This window comes from Rhinolophus sinicus, linkage group LG11, assembly GCF_036562045.2.
Source record: "Rhinolophus sinicus isolate RSC01 linkage group LG11, ASM3656204v1, whole genome shotgun sequence".
Classification (NCBI taxonomy): domain Eukaryota; kingdom Metazoa; phylum Chordata; class Mammalia; order Chiroptera; family Rhinolophidae; genus Rhinolophus; species Rhinolophus sinicus.
This window is the reverse complement of record NC_133760.1, coordinates 29,603,272-29,627,834: the sequence shown is the minus strand read 5'-3', so window position 1 is coordinate 29,627,834 and position 24,563 is coordinate 29,603,272. Positions and strand designations below refer to the sequence as shown.

The following is a 24,563-nucleotide window of genomic DNA, read 5'->3' as shown; positions in this document are numbered from 1 at the left end:
AAATTCAGGCTTTCATTGGGTATCATGTATGTTGTTAGGTAACTCTATCTGGGTGGGAGGGACGTGGAAAGATTTAGAGGCCCAAGGCCTGATCTATTGATTTGATGACTTTCCTTTCAGAGGTGTAGACCCTGGCCTTTTAGCCCTCATTCCCCTCTCATCACTTAGCTTAGGTCTGCTTGTCTGTTTCCCTCCTACCTACACCCCAGCTGTAGGGCGGCACATCTGCAATAGCGTATCCTCCTGTGTCTTAGCTGGAGGAGACAGCTCCACTGGACTTAGTAAAGGTCTGCCAATTTTCTTGGTTCTGCTTTTCTTGCAGGTGAAGGTCACTGTCCTGGCTGATAATGACCCCAGCTCTCAATTTCACTACCTTATTCAGGTCTCCACTGGATATCGAAGAAAGGCCTCTACAACAGCTAAGGTGAATGAAATAAATATTTTTCATTCATTGCTCTGTGTCTTCTGCCACACGAGATACACTGACTTGGGGATATGCCGGTGTCCTGTAGCATTTACAAGAGATCACAAAGAATGATATTTCCTCATTCTAAGCTGTAACTCTGAAGGGCCCTCTACACTTGTCTAAGATCCCAAAGACTTCAGCTCAGTACAGTTTTCTCTGCCTTCATCTTTCTCCTTAGGGATAAACCCAAAGAATCATGTTAGAATTTCCTGTATTTTATCTTTCCCTATCACGTTTTAGGTGATTATCACCCTCTATGGATCAGAGGGACGGAGTGAACCCCATCACCTCTGGGATTCCCAGAAGGCAGTCTTTGAACGCGGGGGACTGGATGTCTTCCTCCTCAGCACTCAGTCCTCTCTAGGGGAACTTCACAGCCTGCGGCTCTGGCATGACAACTCAGGTGTCAGCCCTTCGTGGTACGTACCTGGATCATGCTGGCATGTTGTTTCTTCTCTGTGGATGTTTAGCATTCTGGGGCAAGTCTAGCATGTCATCACAAAAAATAGCAATAATGCTTTGGGCCAAAGAGTAACAAATGACTATTAGATTTAAATTTCAAAGCTGCCTATAAAGAAGAAACCCTGGAAAGCAATATGGAAAATTAACAATATGATTTTTTGTGGATGGTAGAATGATAGATGATTTTTTTTTTTAATTTTCATTAAATGTCATGATTGTGAAGAGAAAATCGTAACAATGAAATATTGAAAAGATGATCAACTTCATTAGTCATCAGGAAATGCAGATTAAAACCACAGTGAGACAGCACTAAACATTCACCAGAATGACTAAAATTGAAAGTCTGACAAAACCAATTTTGAGTGAGGATGGGGAACAGTTAGAACTCGCAGAAAACTGCCAGTGGGGTTGTAAAATGTGCAGCTACATTGGAAAACGTTTTGTCAGTTTCCTATAAAGTTATACATTTACCATATGACCCAGATATTCCGCTCCTAGGTATTTATCCAACATAAATGAAAAAATATGTTCATCCAAGACTTATACATATATGTTCATAGCACCGTTATTGTTAGTAGCCAAAAACTAGAAACAACACAGATGGCTATCAGGTGAATGAGCAAACAAATGTTAGTAAATTCATTCAGTGGAGTATTACTGACAAAAAGAGCAATCTGCTGATATACCCAACGTGGATGAATTCCAAAAAATATCCTGAGTGAAAGAAGCCAGACACAGAAGAATACATACTGTATGATTCCATATGTATGAAACTAAACAAAGGCCACCTAATTCATAGAGACAGAAAGCTTGTCAGAAAAGCTCACACCTGGGGCCAGGGGGTGAGCCTGAGGGGGACGGACTGGAAAGGGGCACAGGAGAACTTTTGGGGTAATATCTTGATGGTGGTGCTGACACAAGTGCACACATTTGTCAAAACGCATTGAACTGTATTTTTTAAATGATAAAACTATGTAAATTATACCACAATACAGTTGATTTGTTTTTAAAGTACACGTATAGGAAAATGTCTAGAGCTATATATACTAAATTATTATGAGTAGTTGTCTCTGGGTAGTAGGATTATGAATTTTTAAAATTTCCTTCAGTATATTTTTAAGTATTTTCAAAATTTTTAACATTGAATTTGTACAGTTACATTAGATTCTTTTTTTCTCACGTATGAAAGAATAAGAAAATAAAAGTTCTGGGTGGTGAACACACAATGTGTGTTCAGAATTGTACACCTGAAATCTATGTAACTTTACTAACAATTGTCACCCCAATAAACTTTTAATTTAAAAAAAAAGAAAAGAAAGAAGAAAGTTACACTGGAAGCACAAAAAGCCCGTGACTAGTTTCTCATCAGTCAGAAAATGAACATTTTCTTCCCTTTTATGCTCTGCTCTTAAATGCAAGCTTTATCTGTACAAGATGCACTAGCTAACTTTAAATCAAATAAACTTAGTCTCCTGTGATTTTATAAACTGCCTCAATTTATAAAATCTCAAAGAGTCCTTAGGAATATTTTAGCTTTAAAGGAGCCTCTATTCCTCATACAGAGAATAACTTTGACCTAAAATTAAACAAAGATTTTGACCAAAGAAATTGAAGTGATTTCATGACATTAGACATAGACTCTTGGGGAAATAGCATCATCATAGTAAAGGAGGAAGTTAATTGACGAATTGCAAGATGAAGACAAATAGCTTGGTCAGTTAGGTGTTCCAGAGAACAGGTTTGTTGACGGTTGAAATTAGTGGAGAAGTTAGACACATGGTAAAACGTTGTGGTTGGAAAACGGACAAAATCTCAGGGTCTGTGGCTCTGCGAAGTCAAAACGAATCCACAGACCCAAATAGAATAGGTCATTAATATAAATGTTGACAACCATGCCCCAACCCCCCATATCCACCCCCTCAAACACTGGTGATAAAAGTTAGAGGCATATGGGATACTTTTAGAGGTGGCAAGGCTGTCATAAGGAAACTTAAAGACTATATACACACACTGGACTATTCATAGGTTATAGAAGTCTGCATTTTGGTGTTCGGTACATGAACTTCCTTAGAGGTTGGGAAGGGAAAAATGGGATCAGCTCTCATTTTTGTAGTTCTTGCCTCACGATGAAACAATCCATTTACTTGGACACTCACTGACAGTGCAAGATTACTTCTTTTTTAAATTATTTATTTTTATTGAGGTATATTTAATATACAACATATTAGTTTCAGATGTATACAACACAATAACTCAATATTTGTATATGCTGTGAAATGATCACCATGATAAGTCTAGTTAACATCTGTCACCATACGTAGTTACAGAATTTTATTTTCTGGTGATGAGAAATTTTAAGATTTATTCTCTTAGCAACTTTCAAATGTGCAATACAGTGTTATTAACTATAATAACGCTGTACATTATATCCTCATGACTCACTTATTTTATAAATAGATGTTTGTACCTTTTGATTCCCTTTACCCACTTCCCCCATCCTCTACCCCCCATCTCTGGCAACCACCAATCTGTTCTCTGTATCTATGAGCTTGTTTTTTTCTTAAATTTTCAGATTCCACATATAAATGAGATCATATGGTATTTGTCTTTCTCTGTCTAACTTATTTCACTTAACATAATGCCCCCAAGGTCCATCCATGTTGTTGCAAATGACAAGATTTCATTTTGTGTTATGCCTGAATAATATTCCTGTGTGATTGTGTGTGTGTGTGTGTGTGTGTGTGTGTACACACCACATTTTCTTTATCCATTCCTCCAATGATGGTTGTTTCCATGGGATTACTTATTACAGCAACTGATTTGTGCCCACCTCCCTAACATGATTATCTTCGTTTTACTTTAGGTATGTAAGCCAGGTAATTGTCAGTGACATGGCAGGTAAAAGGAAATGGCATTTCCTGTGCAATTGTTGGCTGGCCATGGACCTTGGAGACTGCGAGCGTGACCAGGTCTTCATAACAGTCTCAAAGAAAGAGCTCTTTTCCTTTAGGTATTGTTGGGAATTGATGGTGTTTACAAGTCTCTGAGGCTCTGTTTATTTTTCTTCATTCTTTTTTCTTTCTATTCTTCAGACTGGATAATTTTAATTGACCTATCCTCAAGTTTGCTAATTATTTCTTCTGCCTGCTCATATCTGTTGTTGAACCTCTTTAGTGAATTTTTCATTTCATTTACTGTATTTTTCAACTGCAACTTTCTACTTGGTTTTTTTTTTTTTAAATCTATGTGTCTTTATTGATATTTTCTATTTGGCAAGATATTATTCTCATTTCCTTTAGTTTTTTAGACGTGTTTCCTTTTGTTCTTTGAACACATTTAAAATAGCTGATTTGAAGTCTTTGTCTTTGAAATCCAGTGTCTTAGCTTCCTCAAGGACAATCACTGCGTGTGTGTGTGTGTGTGTGTGTGTGTACGCGCGCACTCACGCACACACGTCCTATATTTTCTTTGCATGTCTTGTGATCTTTTGTTGAAAACTGGACATTTTAAATAATTGAATATGGCCTCTCCAGAAAACAGATTTCCTTTCCCTCCCACAGGATTTGTTATTCTCAGTGTTTGTTGTTGTTGTCGTTTAGTGACTTTTCTGAACTAATTCTGTGAAGTCTGTCATTCTTTGTCATGGTTGGCAAATGAAGTTTCTGCTGAGTTAGTTAAGTGGTCAGCTAATGACTGGACAGAGATTTAAATTCCTCGAACCAGTAAGCCTCCCAGTCTTTGCTGAGGGGTTTTGTGTGCATGTTGTCACATGTCTTCAACACTCAGCAAGGCCTGCCTTAAGTTAAACAATTGCCTCTGAATATTTTTGACAGTGCCTGCAGGAGAAATGCGTTTTGCAGTGGGTAAGCACACAGGTCAAGTAAGGACAGCCTTGCAAGTGGGGTTTCCCAGGGAACTATGAGACAGGTCAAATAATCACAGTCCTCCAGGAATGAGGCCTTGAAGGAGTTCCAACCCTGTTCTGCCCCTTCTTCTAGTGGCTGCCAGGGTGCTAGTTTTCACTGTGATTGAAAGGTATTCGTTTTCAAGGTTACCATGGAGCTAGAGAAAGGGAGATGGGTTAAAGTGCCACAAAGCTCTCACTGTTCTTACTGATATTCAGCCATTTTTCATGAGTAAACACTCCCAGGTTGCTACAGATCTTTGATTATTTACCAGAGTTATGAAAATTTTGATTCTAGCTTTTTAAAAGAAGTTTTATCATTGCTTTTATGGAGGAGAGAATTTTCAGAGTTTTTTACTCCACCATTTTCACTGAGCCAGATGGATTTAGATAATTTAGTACTTATTGAAATAGTCGACAGTGTAATAATGTTGTGTCAGTTCCCAGAAGCCCACAGGGTAATGTGATGAGAGCCAGGTATAATGTATGTCCACTGCATGGTATTACCTGGCCCATGCAGTGGACATACATGACAAAAGAGAAATCCCAAGATTAGGAGACTCTGATCTGATATAGGGGCTGCTGGAAAACCTGCCTCTCCTCCTCTGTGGATTGTTTGTTACTCTGCAACATTAAGTAAATTTCTCAAGGGGTGGTAAGAAGGTGTTTCTATCTTTATTACCCTAGAATGTTTCTGGGGAGGAGGGTGTCTCTGTCTTTACAATCTAGAAATTTAAGTAAATTTGCTCCAAAGATAGTCACTGTCTCTATCTTTCCAGGGCTGTCTGCTTATACGAAGATACCTTAAAAGAGAGTCCAGAAGCAAATTTTTTATTAATGCCTCAATGTAAAGTATTCATGGAGCACTACCTTCCAACACTGCCTCTGTTGTGTCAGTCTTCTGTCAGTCTAGCTATTGTTCTTTTAAAGTATACTGCCTTTTCCCTTTTACTATTTTATCTTTATCATTGATGTTCCAAATTTTACCATAATTCTTTTTACTGTGGATTTAGTTTTTATCCTGTTTGGTACTCAGAAGGCACTTAAAAAATTATTGTGATAAAGTACATATAACATAGACTGTACTTCTAATATGCAGAATCATATCTTTAATTCTGAAAAATTCTCAGATGTCACTTCTGAAAATACTGCTCATCTGACATTCCCTTACTATGTGTTGGAGCTTCTCAAACTATCCTCCATGTTTTTAAACTACTCTTGAGTATTTATTTTCTTTTTGTCTTATTCTCCTTAAGTGAACGTTATTTCTTTGTTTGTATCTTTGAGCAACCTGAAATTTTAAAATCTGTCACAATGTCCCATAAAATTAATTTCTTCTGGACTGATTATTGATTGTGTTGGTTACCTTTCTCAGCATTAGATTTCTTCTGTGATCAGGAATTTGGGGTTGTATATTCGAGTGATTTTATTGTTAAATTTAAATATCTCCCCCCACCTCTCTCTCTCTCTCTCTCTCTCTCTGTCTCTGTCTCAGTCTCTCTCCACCCTCATCCCTGACTAGTAGTTTTGCTGCTCTTTCTACCCATTCCTTCACATGTCTAGAACTAGGCCTTATTATATTGTAGCATTTTGAAGCTCCTATTCTCAATGAAATTAATGAAACTAGGGCTATTGTATATTGCAGATCTTTTCATGAGCCAGTGGATCTCTTGGCTCAATTCTGGTCATAGGGTTATCCTCTTTCACCCACTTCCCTACCTGTAAATTTGGAGCTCTACGGCAATTTTTTGTTCTGTAGTATCCTTGCACGAGCTCCAGCCTCAATGCTGGCTTCAAGCAGTGAAGTTGGCTTTACTCTCCCTTTCCCCCAGCCTATGAAACATTTTCAGTGTCCTGTCTTCTTCCAGACCTGGAGCCTAATAATCCTGTGCTCCTTTCCCCCTTGTTTTCTCATTGCATTTCTCTTCCTCACAGATATTTGTTTTTAAGCCAGCCAATATTTTTGGTTGTTTATTCCTATATCTTATTTATAGTTCCTCCACTTTTGGCATAGAGATGGTGCTCAAAATATGTATTTACCAAACTGTCTTAAGTGGAAGCCTAATGCAAACTTTTGAAGAGTAAAAGGATTTATCAAAACTCTTACAAAACTAAAACGACAGCTTTTAATTTTAAAATCTTATACAACATAAATTAACCTTATCCTCAGAAACTTTTTACCCTAAAATAATAAAAGAATCATATTATCTGTCATCTGAAAGCTCTTCACAGAGGTGTGGAACAGTGGCTGAGCTGTTGTTATGTCATTTGTTGTGTTTGGGCAAACCACATCTTGGTCTAAGGCACTTTCAGAATGAAATCTCATGTCTTTCCTGTTCTGATGGCTCTTTGTAGGCAACTGTTCTCCTCCATGATTGTAGAAAAGTTCACCCAGGATTATCTGTGGCTCTCAGTTGCAACTCGACATCCCTGGAACCAGTTTACAAGAGTCCAGCGGCTCACTTGCTGCATGACCCTTCTGCTCTGCAACATGGTCATCAATGTGATGTTCTGGCAGATAAACGGCACCACTGCCAGGAGAGATGAGCAAGGTATGGATGCGCCCAGATGTGTGTTGTTTGTGGTGTGTTACCCACTCTCCTTTCTTCCAGGTTAGAAACAAAATCATGATGTGCCTTCGTTTCCCCTTTGCAGCCCTAACATTAGAATACTAGAATACATTAGAACACATTTTTCCACTGTTTTCATTCATTAATAAGTGAAGCAGCCTTAAGAACACATCAGGAACTTTACTGACATAATAATTTTCTACCCTTAATAATCATAGTTAAATTGCTACATAAACACTTAAACCTGGGAAAGGCATGACTTTCTGATGATTTCAGTGGTTGGAGAGGAAGATTGATATAATGCTTTTCTTTCAGTGGGTCCATTTGCTGTGACCTGGTCCGAACTACTTATCAGCATCCAAGCTGCTGTCATTCTCTTCCCAATCAACCTTGTAATTGGGCAGCTCTTCCCATTGATTCAGCCACAGGAACCACTGCCTCTTCTTCCTCCCATCCAGGCCGCCTGCCCCTCAGATGTTTCTTTTGAGCCTCTCTCTCTCACAAAGGTAGTTGAGGTAAGCCTGGTATGAAATTTTACAGGTAAATTGCCTGCTCCCTTTCACCATTTAGTGGGAAAGACCAGTGAAAAGCATCTCTTAGAAGGCTCTCGGGTCCTGTGAACCTTACTAGCTTTTCCCTAATTCCTGTCCCCTGAGTTGTGATCCATCATGCCTCTAGTTTTTCTCCTGATTATGAAGTATTCTGAGGACTGAATGTGAGTGCAGAATGTACTACTGTGGAGTTGTTCTAGCTTTTAATGTTTGATCAGACTGTCCCTTCTTTTTTCATTCTATATTCTCTCATAAAACTACTGTATTTTTTGTTGTTTTTTTCTTAAATTTTTTATTGGGTAATATTGGGGAACAGTGCGTTTCTCCAGGGCCCATCAGCTCCAAGTCTCCAAGTCGTTGTCCATCAATCTAGTTGTGGAGGGTGCAGCTCAGTTCCACGTCCAGTCGTCGTTTTCAATCTTTTGTTGCTGGGGGCACAGCCCACCATCCCATGTGGGAATTGAACCAGCAACCTTGTTGTTGAGAGTTTGTGCTTTAACCAACTGAGCCATCCGGCTGCCCCTCATAAAACTAGTTTTGAAGCTACTGGGAGGTGACTTTTTTTAAAAAGTAGAGAAAAATGAAAAATGGAGGTTCATTATAGTTATCAAATGTTCCTCTGAGTAAAGAAACAGCCTTATTACCATCTATTATTGCTTCCAGTCCTGGGTTAATGTAAAACAGACTGACTTTTTCTCATCTTGGTTCTTCATTCAGGAATTGAAGGAAACTGTGGGATTTCTGCTCAGGAGAAATATATACCTACTCTCAGAGTGTGAACCATCTTCATGGAGTTCTTACAACATTAACCAACTGGTGACACTTTTATCCAGCCTCATTTATTCTCACTTAGAGGGTCAAGGCTGTCATCAGCAGACAGGACCCTGCTGGGCAAATGGTAAAGCTCAGTAGGTTTTAGTGACTAATCTCTTCTCTGCCTCCCACTCCCTGGCATGTCTCTTACTTTCTTACTCATTCTTACCTGTCAGCATAACCAACAGGCACAATTCAAACTTCTGCTTGTTTTAATTTCCTTAAGCTTCCAATATTGAGCTGATTACTTTGAGCTTCTGATGGTTTTTGAGACAGTTTATCTGGTGATACAAAGTAAAGGATTAAGGAAAAACCCACAAAACATTCTCTGTATCAAACCCTCATGTGTCATCTGCTTTGTTGGAGACTACTGAAACTTGTCAATTCTTTGTCATCTACAGAATGGTGAGATTATGCCATTTATGGATTCTAGAATATAGTTTGGCCTTCCTGGGCATTTACCTAATATAGGTTGTGGGGGCAGAGCCCCAGAAAGTAGTTTCCAGGCTCTCGGCCTCACATAGACAGGTGCTGGCTCAGGTAGTAAATGGTCATCAACTGTGATTGCATGGCCATCAGCTGTGGCTAGTTGGCCGTCAGCTGTAACCAGTGAGCCATTTGCCACTAATATAACTGCCGTGGCTACGCTAGCAGAAAAAATGGGGGCTAGCAAGAAGATGGTGGCTGGGCTGGCAAGCGCGGATTGCAGTTAGGATGGCTGGTTGCGAACAGTGTAGATCCAGCCTCCAGTGAGAGTATAGTGCTGCCAGCAAGAATATACTAGTATGACTCCCCTACTTATGTCTCCGTGGGTGTTCCTTTTTGGCCTCACCATATCCTGCGTTCTCTTGTGGGGATCGGGAGCAGAGACCCCGCCTGACACCCTGCATGACATAGGTCATATGTACTGCAGTTGTGAAAAAGCTCAATCAGGTTTTAAAAGTCTGTAGCTCAAAGCATAGACTTTTTTTAAATGTTTACACATTTTACCAGCGTGGTCAGAGAAGACAATAATATTGTAGGTGTTGGGTCCCACCTCCATTGTCTAGGAAATTTAACCTCACCGTCAATTAATGAACTGCTAAACTCTACCAGTTATTATTATTTGTTGAAATCTTCCACTTATTAAAGTGTCAACCTGGAATATATTTTCAGTGATTCCTGAAAACCACCATCATTTCTGCTGTTACCTGCTCAGAGTTGTGCAAAGGCTACAATCTCACTTATGCACGCTGGGTCCCACCCAGGTTGACCAGCCTACTGACTTCCTAGATGCAGCCAGCGAACTGCAAAAACTCCAGGAATTCCTAGAAACACACATGCTTCCCACAGAGCAAGAGCCATCCAGGTAATGCACCAACCACACCTGCTTTCTTTGTCATCTGTAATCTTTCTGCCCTCTCTCAGCTGTTGCTTATGAGTATTACTTCAACTTCTTAAGGGAGGCAACCAGTTTCCCCATCCTGAGCCCAGAAGGAGGGAAGAAGTCCACCTCTAATGGCCTGCCCCGATGGTTGACTTATATCTGCTGGCTCTTTCTGGGTGTGACTAACCTGGCCACAGCCTATTTTACAGCACTTTATACCCTGGAACTGAACAAAGATCAAGCCACAAGCTGGGTTATTTCATTGATTTTATCAGTGCTTCAAAACGTCTTCATCATCCAGCCAGTAAAGGTACGTGAACAACGGGCCAGGTTACACTGGCATGGGAGGAAGCATTATAGTTGCAGGGAGCTTGGGAAACTAAGGTCCATGGGTGCCAATCCAAGATGCCTAATGGTTCTGACAATTTGACCCCCAGAAAAACAAATAAGAGAAAAATTCATTAAGAATATGTGTGAAGTAGTCACAAGAAACTAACAAGAACTGATTAGTAGAAGTGTAACAAAAAAGGTTTGGGGAGTTAAGAGAGACGAGTTAAAAACAAATTAATTGACAACAAACTACTTTGGGGAAAAAAGCAACATAAAACTTTAAAAACATTTAATTAAGGAAAATGTCAAACCTACAGAAAAGAGTGTAGGGAGTAGAATATGGTGAATCCTAAAGCTGTATTACCTAGCTCAAACAGTTGCCAATTCATGGCCAATCTTGTTTCGCCTATTCTGAAGAAAAAAAATGCCAAACTTCATGTTTTATCTGTAAATATTTGTCTGTATATTTCTAAAAGATAGGGACTCCCCTTTTAAAATCCTAAATATAAATCCATCTTCACACCTAAATAAATTAGCAATAATTACTTAATATCCAGACAACTATATGAATGTATTTAACACTACCAAACTATATACTTTAAAAAGGTTGATGGTAAGGCTTTTGTTATGTCTATTTTACAGTTTTTAAAAAATTCAGTGTTCAGTTATTTTCCAGTTGTCTCATAAATGTTTGTTTTACAGTTTTGTTCAAATCAAGATCCAAATAAGGTCCATTTGTTGCAACCAGTTACTATGTCTCAAGTATTTTTAATACTTAATCTACAGATTCCTCCTCCCTTTCTCTCTTTCTCTCACTCTTTATTTTTGGTATTATTCTCACATTACATTTGTTAAAGGAACCAAGTTGTTTGTCCTATAGAGTTTCCAATATTCTGGATTTTGGTGACAGGATTGCCTCTGCTTTAAGGGCCCTAGAGGATGGGCCTGAGATCCCACAAGCAAAGGTGGGGAGCTTTTAAAACTCGTGATGCCCAGGCCTCTCTCCAAACCAATTCAATCATAATTTCTGGAGCTGGGCTCCAAGCCCCAATTTGTTTAAAGCTCCCCAGGTGACTCCAATGTACCTCAAACAGGTGACCCCGTTTGAGACCCACTAATCGTAGAAGAGTGACTGAGTACAAAATGTAGGTAGATCTTAATTTTTAAAAACTGCTGGAGGAGACAGACTGAAAACTAACAAGAGCTCTTACAGTGATTGAATTACAGCAGATCCTCGAATAATATCTTTTCATTCAACATAGTTTTATTATAATGATGAGGAGAAAAAATCGCTTCACAGCTAGGGCTATTTTCTATGTGGAGTTTGCACATTCTCTTCATACCTGCGCGGGTTTTCTCCACGTACTCAGTTTCCTCCCCCATCCCAATGCTGTTCATGTCAGGTGAATGGCATGTCTACATTGTCCCAGTCTGAGTGAGTGTGTGGGGGTGTGAGTGGCCCTGCAATGGAAGGGCGACCTGTGGAGGGTGGGGTCCCACCTTGTGCCCTGAGCTACAGGGAGAGGCTCCAACCACACAAGACCCCGAAGTAGAATAAGCAAGTTGGAAAATAATCAGGTTGGAAAACAATTATGTTACTGGTTTTCATTAATCTTTCTTAAATGTATGTAGAGCTCTCATTTATTTCAATGTTTAATTTTAGAAGTGTTTTGGGTCTTTATTTAGAAGTGTGGTGATGTTTTTGTGACCAGAAGTATGCCGTAGGAACTTAACACGTTGCGTATGGATCACAAGAATCTTTGTTTTTCTGAGCCATGCATTAAGGACGGATAACGAGAATTCTCGTTTTTACTGTTGACTCTTTTTACTTTGCATATTTTATTGAATTATTTGTAGAATAATTATTTATAGAATAATTTATAGAATAATTTATTTGTAGAATCTATTATTTATAGAAAAATAATAAATGATATAGAAGCATTTACGCTTTAAAGAGAAGAGTGCATTTTAAAGTAGTTTCTTTTAAAAACCTGCCGGAACAGAGGGGTATGAGGGATTTAAACCCCACCGAACGCAACGTGTTACCTCTTGTTTCTATCAGTTAGCCTCTGGTAAAATTACTTTCGCTATGTTGTCTCACTTGAAGTCACAGTTTCCAAGAACCTATCTATGATGTTAAGTGAGGACTTACTGTATATCAGACACACAAACAAAGGCTGTCAGGAAATGAAAAATGTGATTTACAAATTCTAAAGCTCAGAAGTTGAATTGAAGGAGAAAATGTCACTATTGAGACCCAAATTGATGACCAGGAAGATAAAATAAAATAATACAAAACATAAAACATGTATAAAAATGTTGAAATCATGAAGAAATAGACACATAGACAGTAGGTCTAGGGTAACCAGCATGCAGATAATAGGAGTGGTAACAATTAGACAGTTGAAAAAAATTCCACTATTGGCAAAGAAATACTGAATTTATCTGTTGAAAGGTCTCAACTAGTTCCAGGCATAATTAATTTTAAAAGACACACACTGAAATGGAGAATAGCAGTTCTGGGATGGGACCCAAGACTCTGCATTCCTGACGAGTTCCAAGGTGATGCTGACGCTGCTGGCCCCTGAGTCACACTTGGATTGGTTCATTCTGAGGAAAAAAATCTAGTTTCTTTGAAAAGTCAATATCATAAAAAATATGAACGGAGTAGGATTGTTGTAGATCTTTTGAATAAATGAGACATTTTAATATGGATAGGCTATTCTAGGAAACTATTGATAATTTCCTTAAGTTTGAGAATGGTATAAGAATGTCTGGATTTTTAGGTGATATGTGCTGGAATACAGGCAGTCCTGGCTTTGCACTGTTTCAGTGTGCATAAATTCCAGTTAGCATGGTCTAGTTAAATAACAACAGTTTCCCAGCAAGACAGTTCAAACCTCAGTTACCATGTTAACTGTGATTACATCAAGTACAAACTGGGGCTAGCTGTTCAGGGGAGATTTCAATTGGCCTCATGACCAGGTGTACTTTCTACTCCTTTCCCCCAGTGTAGTGCTCGGGCCAGTCCACTAGGGGGCGACCCTAAGTCTTCAGAGCAGACACACCCAGAATTGCTGCCTGAAATCCATTAAACTCCAAAAGTAGAAGCAGCAAGAAACCCTCCTCTAGGCTTCAGGCCTGGCCCTGGCCCACTTGGCCCACCCTGCAAATCCGGGTCCACCTGTAGGTAGGCCAGCCCGGAAAGAGGGAGGGAATCACCTGCACAGATTTTTCCCTGTGAGGTAAGGTGGGGGAAAACAGTGTGTGGAATATCAACATGTCCTTTATTCTCCTGAGAACTGGAGCACTTTCGTCTTCCATGAAAATTTAAGAAGTGGAGAATACTTAAAATCATACTCAATTCTAAGATTCCATGACTTCTTTAGCAAAACAGATTTAATCCTTGAAACTTGGAAGTGTAGCTTCTCCAGTCTAGCTCATCAAAGGACTTCCAAAGACAGGTGTTATTGAACAGCTTAGACAAATCATCACAAATCATTTCATAGTTTAAGCCATCCTAGCCACGCAGATTAAAGACTACAGGCAAAAATACAAATACTAGCATTTATTTAGACACTTGGGACCCTTCCAGGTCCCATGATTATGCAAAAATAATTATGAAATTATTTAATCCTCAGTATTCCATAAAAATGGCCAAATAATCAAAATTTATTAATAATACCTTCATCTTTACAGGATGATGTCACCTTCTTGGATCCTGTAATATTTGCTCATTAGTTTCTCCTATGATTTTCCTGTCTAGGTAATCTTCTTCACATTGTTATTTTCGCTGATTCTGAACAGGATTCCATGGTTTGCCAAAGAGAAGGAACAACAAACGATGAGGATCTTGGCACTCTCAGGTAATTCAAGTAGTTCTAAGTACTAATATCTAATTTTGCGAAGGGCGGATTGTATCAGAACAGTGCATGTAGCTGACTCACTGACTCAGGCAGTTTTGTCCATTGGGGGATCTTTAATCAGCTGGTTGCTCCTCCTCCAGTGCCCAGGGCCAACCAATACTCATTCCACATTCCTCCCTAGACCCTGTCACCCTCTCCCTCAGTGCTCCAGCTCTCCCTGTGTTCTGGGTCTCCTCAATCTCTTCCTCACTCCTGAGCCCCACATGTTGTTGCCAGCTGCTCACCATCTGCATCTGAATGCCTGCAGGCATCTCAAGTTGAACGTGCTCCCCACACACATACTTGCCTGCCCCACAAATCTACTTCCCTATATTTTCTCATCTCCATTAAGAGCATTGCCATTCTCTCAAAATGTCACAGTAATCCTAAATTCCTCTCTTATTCCTCACATTCAGTCACCAAGCCTGAGGGAGTCTACCCTGTAACTGACTAGAGCTACTTATACATGTGGACAAGCTGCGCAAACACAGTGGAGGGCAGAAAAGCAACTTGCAGAAAAATTAACACAATATTTTAAATCATGCAAAATAATGTATGTCTTGCTTGGAGGATTTTTTTTTTTATGAAGAAATGCACAGAAATGATAAACTCCAAAATTCAGGAGAGGGTTACCTCTCTGAAGGAAACCAGTGATAGCACCGCAGAGGTACACAGCAGACGGTGTTGGCAGGCACAGATTTCTTAAGCTCAGCAGTGGACACACTACTGAGGGGTAGCCACACCCCATTCCTTATGAAATTAAAAAATTAATAAGCCAACTATAAGTCTTTATAGTCCTCATTTCATTTCTCCATGCTCTTGAATTGCTGTTCCCATCTGCCTAAAATGACTTATTTTTTTCTTATCCTCGTCCTTGTCCATCTGGAGAGTTCTATCTGACTATAATACTTCAAAACAAATATCAAATGTTACTTCCTCTGTGATGCCTTTCCCAACCTCCACTCCACTCTCTCCTCTCCCTCTCTCTGCCTCCCCCTGAATCCTAGCATACCCAAAATTTTAAAAACACGAGAGGCATGATACTACAGTTATGTGTCGGCATACGCTGCTTAGTTACTAACCCATTGAGAAGTCTTATTTAAGGGGAAAGCGGGCAATTTTAGGTGAGGTGGTCCTGAAATAAGAACCAGATGTTGTTTGTAGTTCATATATAGACCCCCATGACTGATGGGCGTGGGGCGAGAAGAGGGGTATGTTTGTGGAAGTGTTGCTGGTTTCTCAGGGCTTGGTAGTTAAGAACTGTTTCTAGGCTGTGATACACATGTTGACTGGAAATGATTTGGCTTAATGTATGTAAAAGAAATGATGATATGTACCATGTAATATCAAACATTATTGTGATGTGGATATGCATGTGATAAAGTTAAATGTATGTCCGAGGACCAGTTATGTATTATGTAATATATATAGATTGATGTACGAGGTGTGATTACAGTATTACTTTTACTGTAATAATTTTTTAAAATTATTACAGTAAAAGACACATTGCCTTTAATCCTCCATAGAATACTCTGCCTCACTTTGAACACACTTATCCCATCATTCTTGCCACTTTCTGAAGCAGTTCTGGAAGTCCTCTTTAGTCAGTGTCTTTAGTTGTGCTGTCGTGGCTGCCTCGATGTCCTGAATCATTTTGACTTTGGAGAAGAGCCAGAAGTTGCATGGTGCCAGATCTGGTGAATAAGGTGGAGGAGGACACACTGTAATGTTTTTATTTGACAGAAATTGCCATATTGGAAGCTATGTGTGACACGGAGTGTTGTCATGGTGGAGGATGATTTATGGCACACTTTAAAACATACCTGTCTCACACCCTACTGACTGCACTGAACAAGTTGAAATTTGTTACACCCTGTTACTAAGGTTCGATGCACCGCTTCCCCTATTGAAGATCCCTGCCTTTCTGTTGGATGGCACTCGGCAGCAGCATTCACTGTATTTTGTGATCACAACGGAAAGGCTCCATGTCACATGTGGCTTCTGGTACGGCAATTTCACTCAAAGACATTACAGTGTGTCCTCATCTTCCTTATTCACCGGATCTGGCACCGTGCGACTTCTAGCTCTTCCCCAAAATCAAAATGACCATGAAAAGTAAACACTTTGAATCGCTTTAGGACATTGAGGCAGCCACGACAGCGCAAATAAAGATACTCATGAAAGAGGACTTCCAGAACTGTTTCAGAAAGTGGCAAGACCAATGAGTGTGTCCAAAGAGAGGGTGAGTATTTTGAGGGGGATTAATGGTAATGTGTCTTATACTGTAATAAATTTTATGTTTTTTCTTAATTTAAACATTCACCATATTTTTTATCACACCTTCACACATGTTTATATGTATGGGGTAAATAATGTATGATTATATAATACATAAGTATGTACTATATGTCATTTATGTATTATGTATGTGGCATATAGTTTAATGCACAAAATACACAGTGATGGGTGAATTTGTAAAATATTTCGATACTGGCGTAACACATAGGATTAATTTCATCCCACTCACATAGGGTGCTTCAGGTAGTTTAAGTAGAATTTCAGCTTTGGGTAATGACAGTGGAGCTTGGGCTTCTTTGTTGAGTCCTAGGGGGAATTGTTGCTCCCCTTCTTTCTGGTTTATGCGACCAAGGTACTAGATACACTACAGAGATTCTCCATTTTCCGAGGTAGCTTTCTCTAATATTTGTGAGGGGCCTTAGTACAGAATAAGGAAAAAGAATAGAATAGATGCTGGCTGGCCAATGATGATAAATGGCTGTTCAACTGGTTGTCCCCCAGTTTACATCAGTGTTAGTAAGCCTGCTACTAGTAGTCAGAACAGGCATTGGCTGAGGCTATGCTTCAGTGGGGTTTTCTGTTTTTTTTTGTTTTTTTGTTTTAGCATAAAATTTTATTTTCTAAGGTTTAATAATTTTTAAATTTAATTTGCTTAGTTTAGTGCTTCAGTGTTTTGATGTATGGTGTATTGGGATAATGACGAGGACTAAGATTGAGAAAATTAGGACTAGTATGCCTCTGGTTTGTTGGGAAGGGATCATAGGTTTGCATAGGCAAATAGGAAATACCATTCTGGCTTAATGTGTGGGGGAGTATTTAAGGGGTTAGCTGGGGTAGAGGTGGTGTCCGGGTCTCCTAGGAGGTCAGGTGAAAATAGGACTAATGTGAATAATGTTAAAATTAGGAGTAAAAGTTCTAGGATATATTTGATTGTGTAGTACGGATAGGAGAGAATTTTGTCTGTCAGATGCGATTCCGGTTGGGTGGTTGGATCCTGTTTTGTAAAAAAATAGTAGAAGTACGTTTACTAGAGCTGAGATAATAAATGGAAGGATGAAGTGGAAGGCAAAGAATCGGCTGAGGGTGGCTTTGTCAACTGAGACTCCTCCTCAGACTCACTTGACAAGGCTGGTTCAGAGGTAACGGACTGCCGAAAGATTTGTAATGACTGTTGCCCCTCAGAAAGATATTTGATCTCATGGTAGTACACAACCTATCAGTGTTGTCGCAATTACAGTAACTAATAAAATGATTCCCATGTTCCAGGTCTCTGTGAATGTGTAACACCCATAATATAGGCCTCATCCCATGTGTAAAAACAGGCAGATAAAGAAGAAGGATGCTCCACTGGCATGTAGATACCAGATAATTCAGCCATAGTTTACATCCCAGCCCATGCAGGTTACGGAGGAGAGCAGTGATAGTGTCTGGTGTGTAATGTAGAGCTAGGAAAAGTCCTGTTAGGATTTGCAGGACTAGGCAGATTCCTAGAAGAGATCTGAAGTTTCATCATCAGGAGATAGGTGATGGAGCTGGTAGGTCAATGAATGGGTTGTTGATCATTTTAATTAGTGCGTGGAATTTTAGGATGTTGGTCATTACTGTTCTTACAGTTGAAATACAATGATGATTTGTCATGTCACTGGTTACGGATAGATCTCATGTAAGAATAATGCCACGTATTTATTTTAATACACAATATTAATTTGTGGTTAGTTTTGTAGGGTTTTCTTCAAACCCCTCACCAATTTATGTGGGACTTGGGTTAATTGTGAGTGGTAGGTTTGGTTGTCAGATTGTGATGAATTTTAAATGGCCTTTTGGGGCTTAATAGTATTTTTAATTTAGGGAGAATGTTAGTAGTCTTTGGTTATACAACTGTTATAGCTACTGAACAATATCCTGAGATGTGAGTTTCTAGTAAAACTATCCTGAGAGCATTTCTCTCTGGTTTAATTATAGAAGTTACATGAATTTTGTACACTAAAAAATGAGGTGGAGGTTTTGTTGAAGTTTAATGGGCTAGGGGAGTGGGTTGTTCATAATATTGGGGATTCTGGATTTTTCAGTGAGAAATTACTCATAGAAACTAAGTATAATCAGGCCTAGGGTCAGTGCAATGAGAAAAGAGAAGTACAATTTGACTAGGCCTTTTCGGTTCTAGTGTAGAAGCTTTTATTTGGAATTGGGAGATTGATTTTGGCAAAGCATTTTCTAATCAGATTAGGTCAAGCAATAGTGATGCTGATTTTTGGCTTGCTGATAAGTTCATGAATGGTGGGAGGTGGTGTATGGTAGAAAATATCCAGGAAGTTTAGAGAATTTGAATAGGTTTGAAGGATAATTTTAGATTTTGTGTTATAAGGTTGAGTTCAAGTGTCAGAACCAAGCCTAGAACAGTTACTCCTATTCTTTATCTGCCTGTTTTTACACATGGGAGGCCTATGTTATGGATCTTACACATTCACAATGAAACCAGACAGAAATGCTCCCAGAACAGTTTTACCAGAAACTCACATCTAGGACTGTTAGTTTCAGATAATAAGGCATAGTTATCTGTGGAATAGTGTTGGGGAAATATTGTTAGAAATAAAGAAACCAGTAAAGATGCTTCTGACTAAGATGTTTAACAGTTTGTTAGGGGAGAGTTATTTTCATTAATTGAGTAGGAAAGTGTGGTTGTCCTAGGAGTGTGAAGAAGATTCAAGTACTGTAGACAGCTGTTAGGGAAATGGCAACAAGGGTGACTAGCAGCGCTCAGGCATCGGGATGCGATGTCTTAGCGGTTTCGCTGATTAAGGCTTTGGGGTGGGCTCCTGTGAGGAACGGCGCTCCTGCTAGTGCTAGGCCTCAATGATGAGTGCGGTTGTGGTGGAGGGAGTGCGTTGACTAGGCCACCTGTTCTTCCAACATCTTGTTTGTTGTTTAGGTTATGGATAATAGACCCAGGACATAAGAGTAGTATAGCAGTCAAGAGTGTAAGTGTGCAGCTGTGGGGAAATGCTAGATGTGGTTGGTAAATGCTGATGGTCACTATTAGTAGGCCTAGCTGGCTTAAGGTAGAAAAGGTGGTAATGGCTCCTAAGCATAATACTGTTTGGATAAGCTGGTGGTTTTCTGTTAATGGGTAAAATCAGATTAGTAGGAAAATGCCTGCTATGACTATTATCCTTGAGTGGAATAGGGCTGAGATGGGTATAGGGCCTCCTGTAGTGGAAATCATGGGTGAAGTCCAAATGGGGCAGATTTTCCAGTTGCAGCTAGGAGGAGCCCAGCCAGTGGGACATTAGTATTGCTAAGGTTGAGTAAAATCTGTTGAAGATTTCATGAGTTAAAATTGAATAAAAATCATGCCATTGGCATAATAAATCTGATGGCGCAGATTTATAAGATTGCTTAGAGAGCTGTAGTGCTTGTGTCTGTACAACTATGTCATCACCTGATTAGTAAGAATGATAGAATCCTCATCCAGTGAATAGTTGAAAGATTGTTAGTGGTGACTAAGATTAGTATTGTAATGAGAAATGTAAGGACATATTTTTAAAATAGGTTAAATTTAGGGTGAATGTATATATCATGCTGAGAATTCTATGATCGATCATGTGACAAATGGTGCTATTGGTATAAATATTATTGAGAATTAGTCTAGCTTGAAGCTAAGTGTTATTTTTAGTTTGAATAGTTAACTCAATGTCAATTTGAGATGATTATTTCCTAGCCTGATTAGATAAATATTGCTGAGATTAGTCTAGTGATAAAGGTATATGAAATTGTAGTTTTTATATAATGAAGATATGTCTTGCTTTTATAAATATTAGAAGTCATTGTTATGATTAATGGGATTAGTATAAGTAGAGGGAATTAGTATTGAGGAGGCAAATAGATTCATTACTTTTATTTGGAGTAGCAACAGTTTTTTGGCTCCAAAGACCAATGTATAACTCCTATCCTTTAAAAGTTTGAAAAAGCCATACAGTTATATATGGAGGCATGAATTAGCAGTTCTTGCATACTTTTTTGGTAAATAAGAATTTTTAGTTTCTATTATTAATTCACAATCTTATGTTTTCATTAAACTATATTTACAGTACAAAGTTCCCAAAACAATTTTAGGGTTGGTGCATAGGAGTAGAGGGGGCAGCAAGCATATTTTTATGAGGGTATTTTCTTGTATGAAGGATGATTTAATGTTAATGTGATGTGTGTTTTTCTCGTTGTGTCATAATTAATATGTAGAGGGAATATAGGGTGGTAATAACAATGTTAGCTCCTATAAAAATGATAGAAATATTAGACCATAAGAATGTTGATGTTATCTACGAATAATTCTACAATTAAATTAATTGTTGAGGGTAAAGCCAATAGTCATCATACTGCTATCAGTGGAAGAATTGTTTGTAGGCTGCTAGCTAAAATTATAGTTTAGCTATGAATTTGTTCATAATTTGAGTTTGCTTGGCAGAATAGTATTGAGGATGTAAGGCAGTGTGTGATTATCAGGGCTGTGGTTCCTGTGTAGCTTCAAGGTGTTTGAATAAAGATAGCTCCAATTATTAGTGCTACACGGCCGATGGGAGAGTGATGCGATGAGTGATTTTTAAGTCTGTGTGGTGTAGACAGATAGAAGTGGTTATAGTTAGGCTCCTAAGGATACTATTAGGAAGAGGTAGGTATGCTATAAAGTTAGGGGGTTAGCATTATTGTAACTCACGGCATACCATAGCCCCCTAGTGGAAGTAATAACAGCTGCAAGAGCTACAGATGGGGGCCAATGGTAGGGGCTTCTACATGTGCTTTTGGGAGTCATAAATGGAGGCTGTAGAGAGGCATTTTTACAATGCGTGGTAGTCATAGAAAAATATTAGATCAAGAAGTAGGCAGAGGTTGAATCCAGATTTCCCTATACAGTTTTGAATATAGATTAGTGCAATGAGGAGTGGAAGTGATCACACTTGTTGTAAAACAGGAAGTAAAGTCGTTCTGTTTGACTTCCTCAGCGAGTGGTAAGGCACTAGTGTCGCTTCAAATAGAATGTAAAACAGGATGTTCTGTGGCAGTAAATGTTGTAATTAGTAATATTGGCATATCCTGGAATTGTCAGAAATGCAGAATCTTAGGCCTCACCCCAGAATCTGCATTTAACAAAATTACCAGATGATTCCTATACACGTTAAAATTTGAGTAGCACTCTAAAACATCTTCCAACATGTGGTCCTCTGACTAGAACTGTTTTCTAGTCCAAGATAAGCACAGAAATTGAGAGTAAGCAATTTCTAAACTTTTATAGCAGTTGGGCAGACTAATTTTAGGTCTTTTGAATCTAATTTTCAAAATGGAGCTTGTATTTTATAGGCCTCTGTTCTATTTCACTTTTCTAGTAATTAATTTTTATTGTATTTTACAAAAGTACCAGTCCCTTATGGACTGGAATGTTTTTAAAGAAGTCCTTCACGTTAGTTTGAGAAGCACTGCTTAGTTAGCTTTTTTGTTTCAACACTTCATCTCATAGTAGATTCTCAACAAATGTTAGTGAATAACTGCTTAATGAAATATAACATTTTTTGGCCTATATTTGAATTTTCGACAGCAAAATGTTCTTCATCATTACCTGGTTCAAGAGATAAGAAGAACCCCATCTATGTAGCCCCATCTATTAACAGTCCAGTTACGCGCCCAGAAGGAACCTTGAAAGAGAAGAAACTTTTCAAGCTGACAGGAGATACTTTGGGTATGGAGATAATGGCAGCATGTTGGTACCGCAGCACGTTTCCCAGCAAGGAGAGTGGGAGTGAGAGTAAAATGGAAAATATAGACCGGGGAACGGCATTTTAAGATAGTCATCTTTAAAATTCTGGGTTCCAGTAAACAAGGTGGTATGGTAAATGGAAAGATTCCCGAACTTGGAGTCTTGAGCTCTGAGTGCTTGAATAAGTCACTTTCTCTACCTAGGAAATCTAACAACAAAACGATCTATTAGGTCAGTGCAAAAGTAATTGAAGTTTTTGCAATTATTTTTAACCTTTTAAAACACCTTTTAAAATTACTTTTGCACCAACCTAATACATACTTGACAGGGTGGAGGAAAAATGAATGTGCTTTGAAAAATGGTTATCCTGTCAGTACAAAGTAACTGATTCAGCACAGCTAGTGTTCGCATTCCCAGAACCAAAGAAGACAAATTCTGTTTTGAACATGCCTTCCCGTCTGGTGAGCACTGGTAGAGAGGGGGAATAAGAGGGGCAAAAGAGCAAGGAGGGAGGGTTTGGGGGGCATTTAGTTCTGAGAATTAAAATACACAATTTTAGTGTGGGATTCTAAGTAAAATTTCTAATTAGTGGCAGAATAATTCTGGGAAGGAATATATACAGAGGGTGCCAAAAAATGTATACATATTTTAAGAAAGGAAAATACTACATTAAAATTGTAATACTTAATATATACCGATAACAAAAGATGAATACAAGTCATGTGTATACATCTTTGGCACCCCCAGTAAAATATACCAGGGGTGCCAAAAAAAAGTATACAAGTGGACACTTTGGTCAATGTTGCTCAAGCAGTAATTTGCCGTAAATCGTAAGTGTCTGGACGCTGATGGTAACCACTTTAGCACCTCTTGTAATAGCAGACGTCAAACATGATTGTATTCATCTTTTAGTATAGATATATATTGAATATTACAATTTTAATAGTTTTTTCCTTTCCTAAAATGTGTATACATTTTTTTGGTACCCTCTGTATATTGATTAGCACTAAGAGCCAAATGCTTTGGCTTATCTGTTTACAATGATTAGGTAGAACCATATGAAACTGCCAATTTTTGACTGTTTTTGACGTATGAAAGTCTATATAGGTTTAGGAAAAATGAAGAAAAGTTGTAGAGGCTTTCTAAGCTAAATGCTCAATGGTTATTTTTTCCTCTTCTATAATAGTACAAATCGCCTTCCTCATCCTGTTGATGACTACAGTCTACTCTGCACAGAACTCCAGTAGATTTTACCTCCATCAAGCTCTCCTGAAGAGCTTTTCTCACCGTTTTTCAGAGATCAAACTTCTTAAGCATTTCTACCCCTGGGCCAGTCACACCCTCCTTCCTAACCTGTACGGACATTACAGAGGTAAGAACACAGTCCTGGGCCCAGCTGGGGCACAGTGAATTTTCCAAATACCCCTACCATGACACATTAGAACACTGGAGAAAGGTCGCTGACTTTTTCAATATGGCTGCACCTCTATGGGCCCCCCCAAGGATCTACTCCTTAGACCTCATCTAAGCAGGCTCAGGTTTGTCACTTCAGTCAAGGGTGATCAGGCCCAAGGGGCCGATTCCCACTGCTGAGTCTCAGAAGAGACTGATAAACAAGAATGAGAATTTATTCACTTAAAGCATGAAGAGTAACGGGAGTGATTCTTGGGACTGTTTGCCTTCTTGTGAAGGAGGGAACCACATGTAGTGAGCACAGAACCAGGAAAAGGGTGACCAGAAAGATCTCCACACCAGATCATATTTTGATATATTGCCTGATGTGCAGTCTTTTCTAAGTCTGTGACATGTCTGTAAGTTTTATGTGGTTATCCAGTCCAGTTCCACAAATACGTATTGAACATCTCGTATGCTGGGAACTGTCCTAGAAGTGAATGATAAAAAGATGGACATAATATGGTTTGTATCCTCAAAGAACCTCACCACCGAGAGGAGCTGGTATGCTTTGCCCTGGGCAGTGTTAGAGAAATGCTAAAAAAAAAAATCTCTCTCCTGAGGAACACTTCTTGTTCAATGTTTTTCACCAGTTACCAACACTTTGTCATATTATTACTTTATATCTTATTAAGTAAGCTATATTCTGGAAATGTGTTGCATTCATTTATCTGAGGATTGGTGGCTTCCTGTTGGGATT

The 24,563-nt window shown here is 38.9% G+C and overlaps 1 protein-coding gene across 1 annotated transcript in view; it reads left to right on the top strand.

Moving 5' to 3' along the window:
- The window catches only part of PKD1L3 (polycystin 1 like 3, transient receptor potential channel interacting), a 54,547-nt gene that overhangs the window by 10,799 nt on the left and 19,185 nt on the right, over positions 1-24,563 (top strand). Inside the window, exons 9-19 of the mRNA XM_074314627.1 lie at positions 323-424; positions 707-885; positions 3,792-3,938; positions 7,188-7,384; positions 7,718-7,917; positions 8,671-8,851; positions 9,922-10,114; positions 10,208-10,442; positions 14,229-14,328; positions 22,253-22,393; positions 23,598-23,783. Of these exons, the coding sequence (XP_074170728.1) occupies positions 323-424; positions 707-885; positions 3,792-3,938; positions 7,188-7,384; positions 7,718-7,917; positions 8,671-8,851; positions 9,922-10,114; positions 10,208-10,442; positions 14,229-14,328; positions 22,253-22,393; positions 23,598-23,783 (1,861 nt within the window). The remainder of the gene's footprint in view (positions 1-322; positions 425-706; positions 886-3,791; positions 3,939-7,187; positions 7,385-7,717; positions 7,918-8,670; positions 8,852-9,921; positions 10,115-10,207; positions 10,443-14,228; positions 14,329-22,252; positions 22,394-23,597; positions 23,784-24,563) is intronic.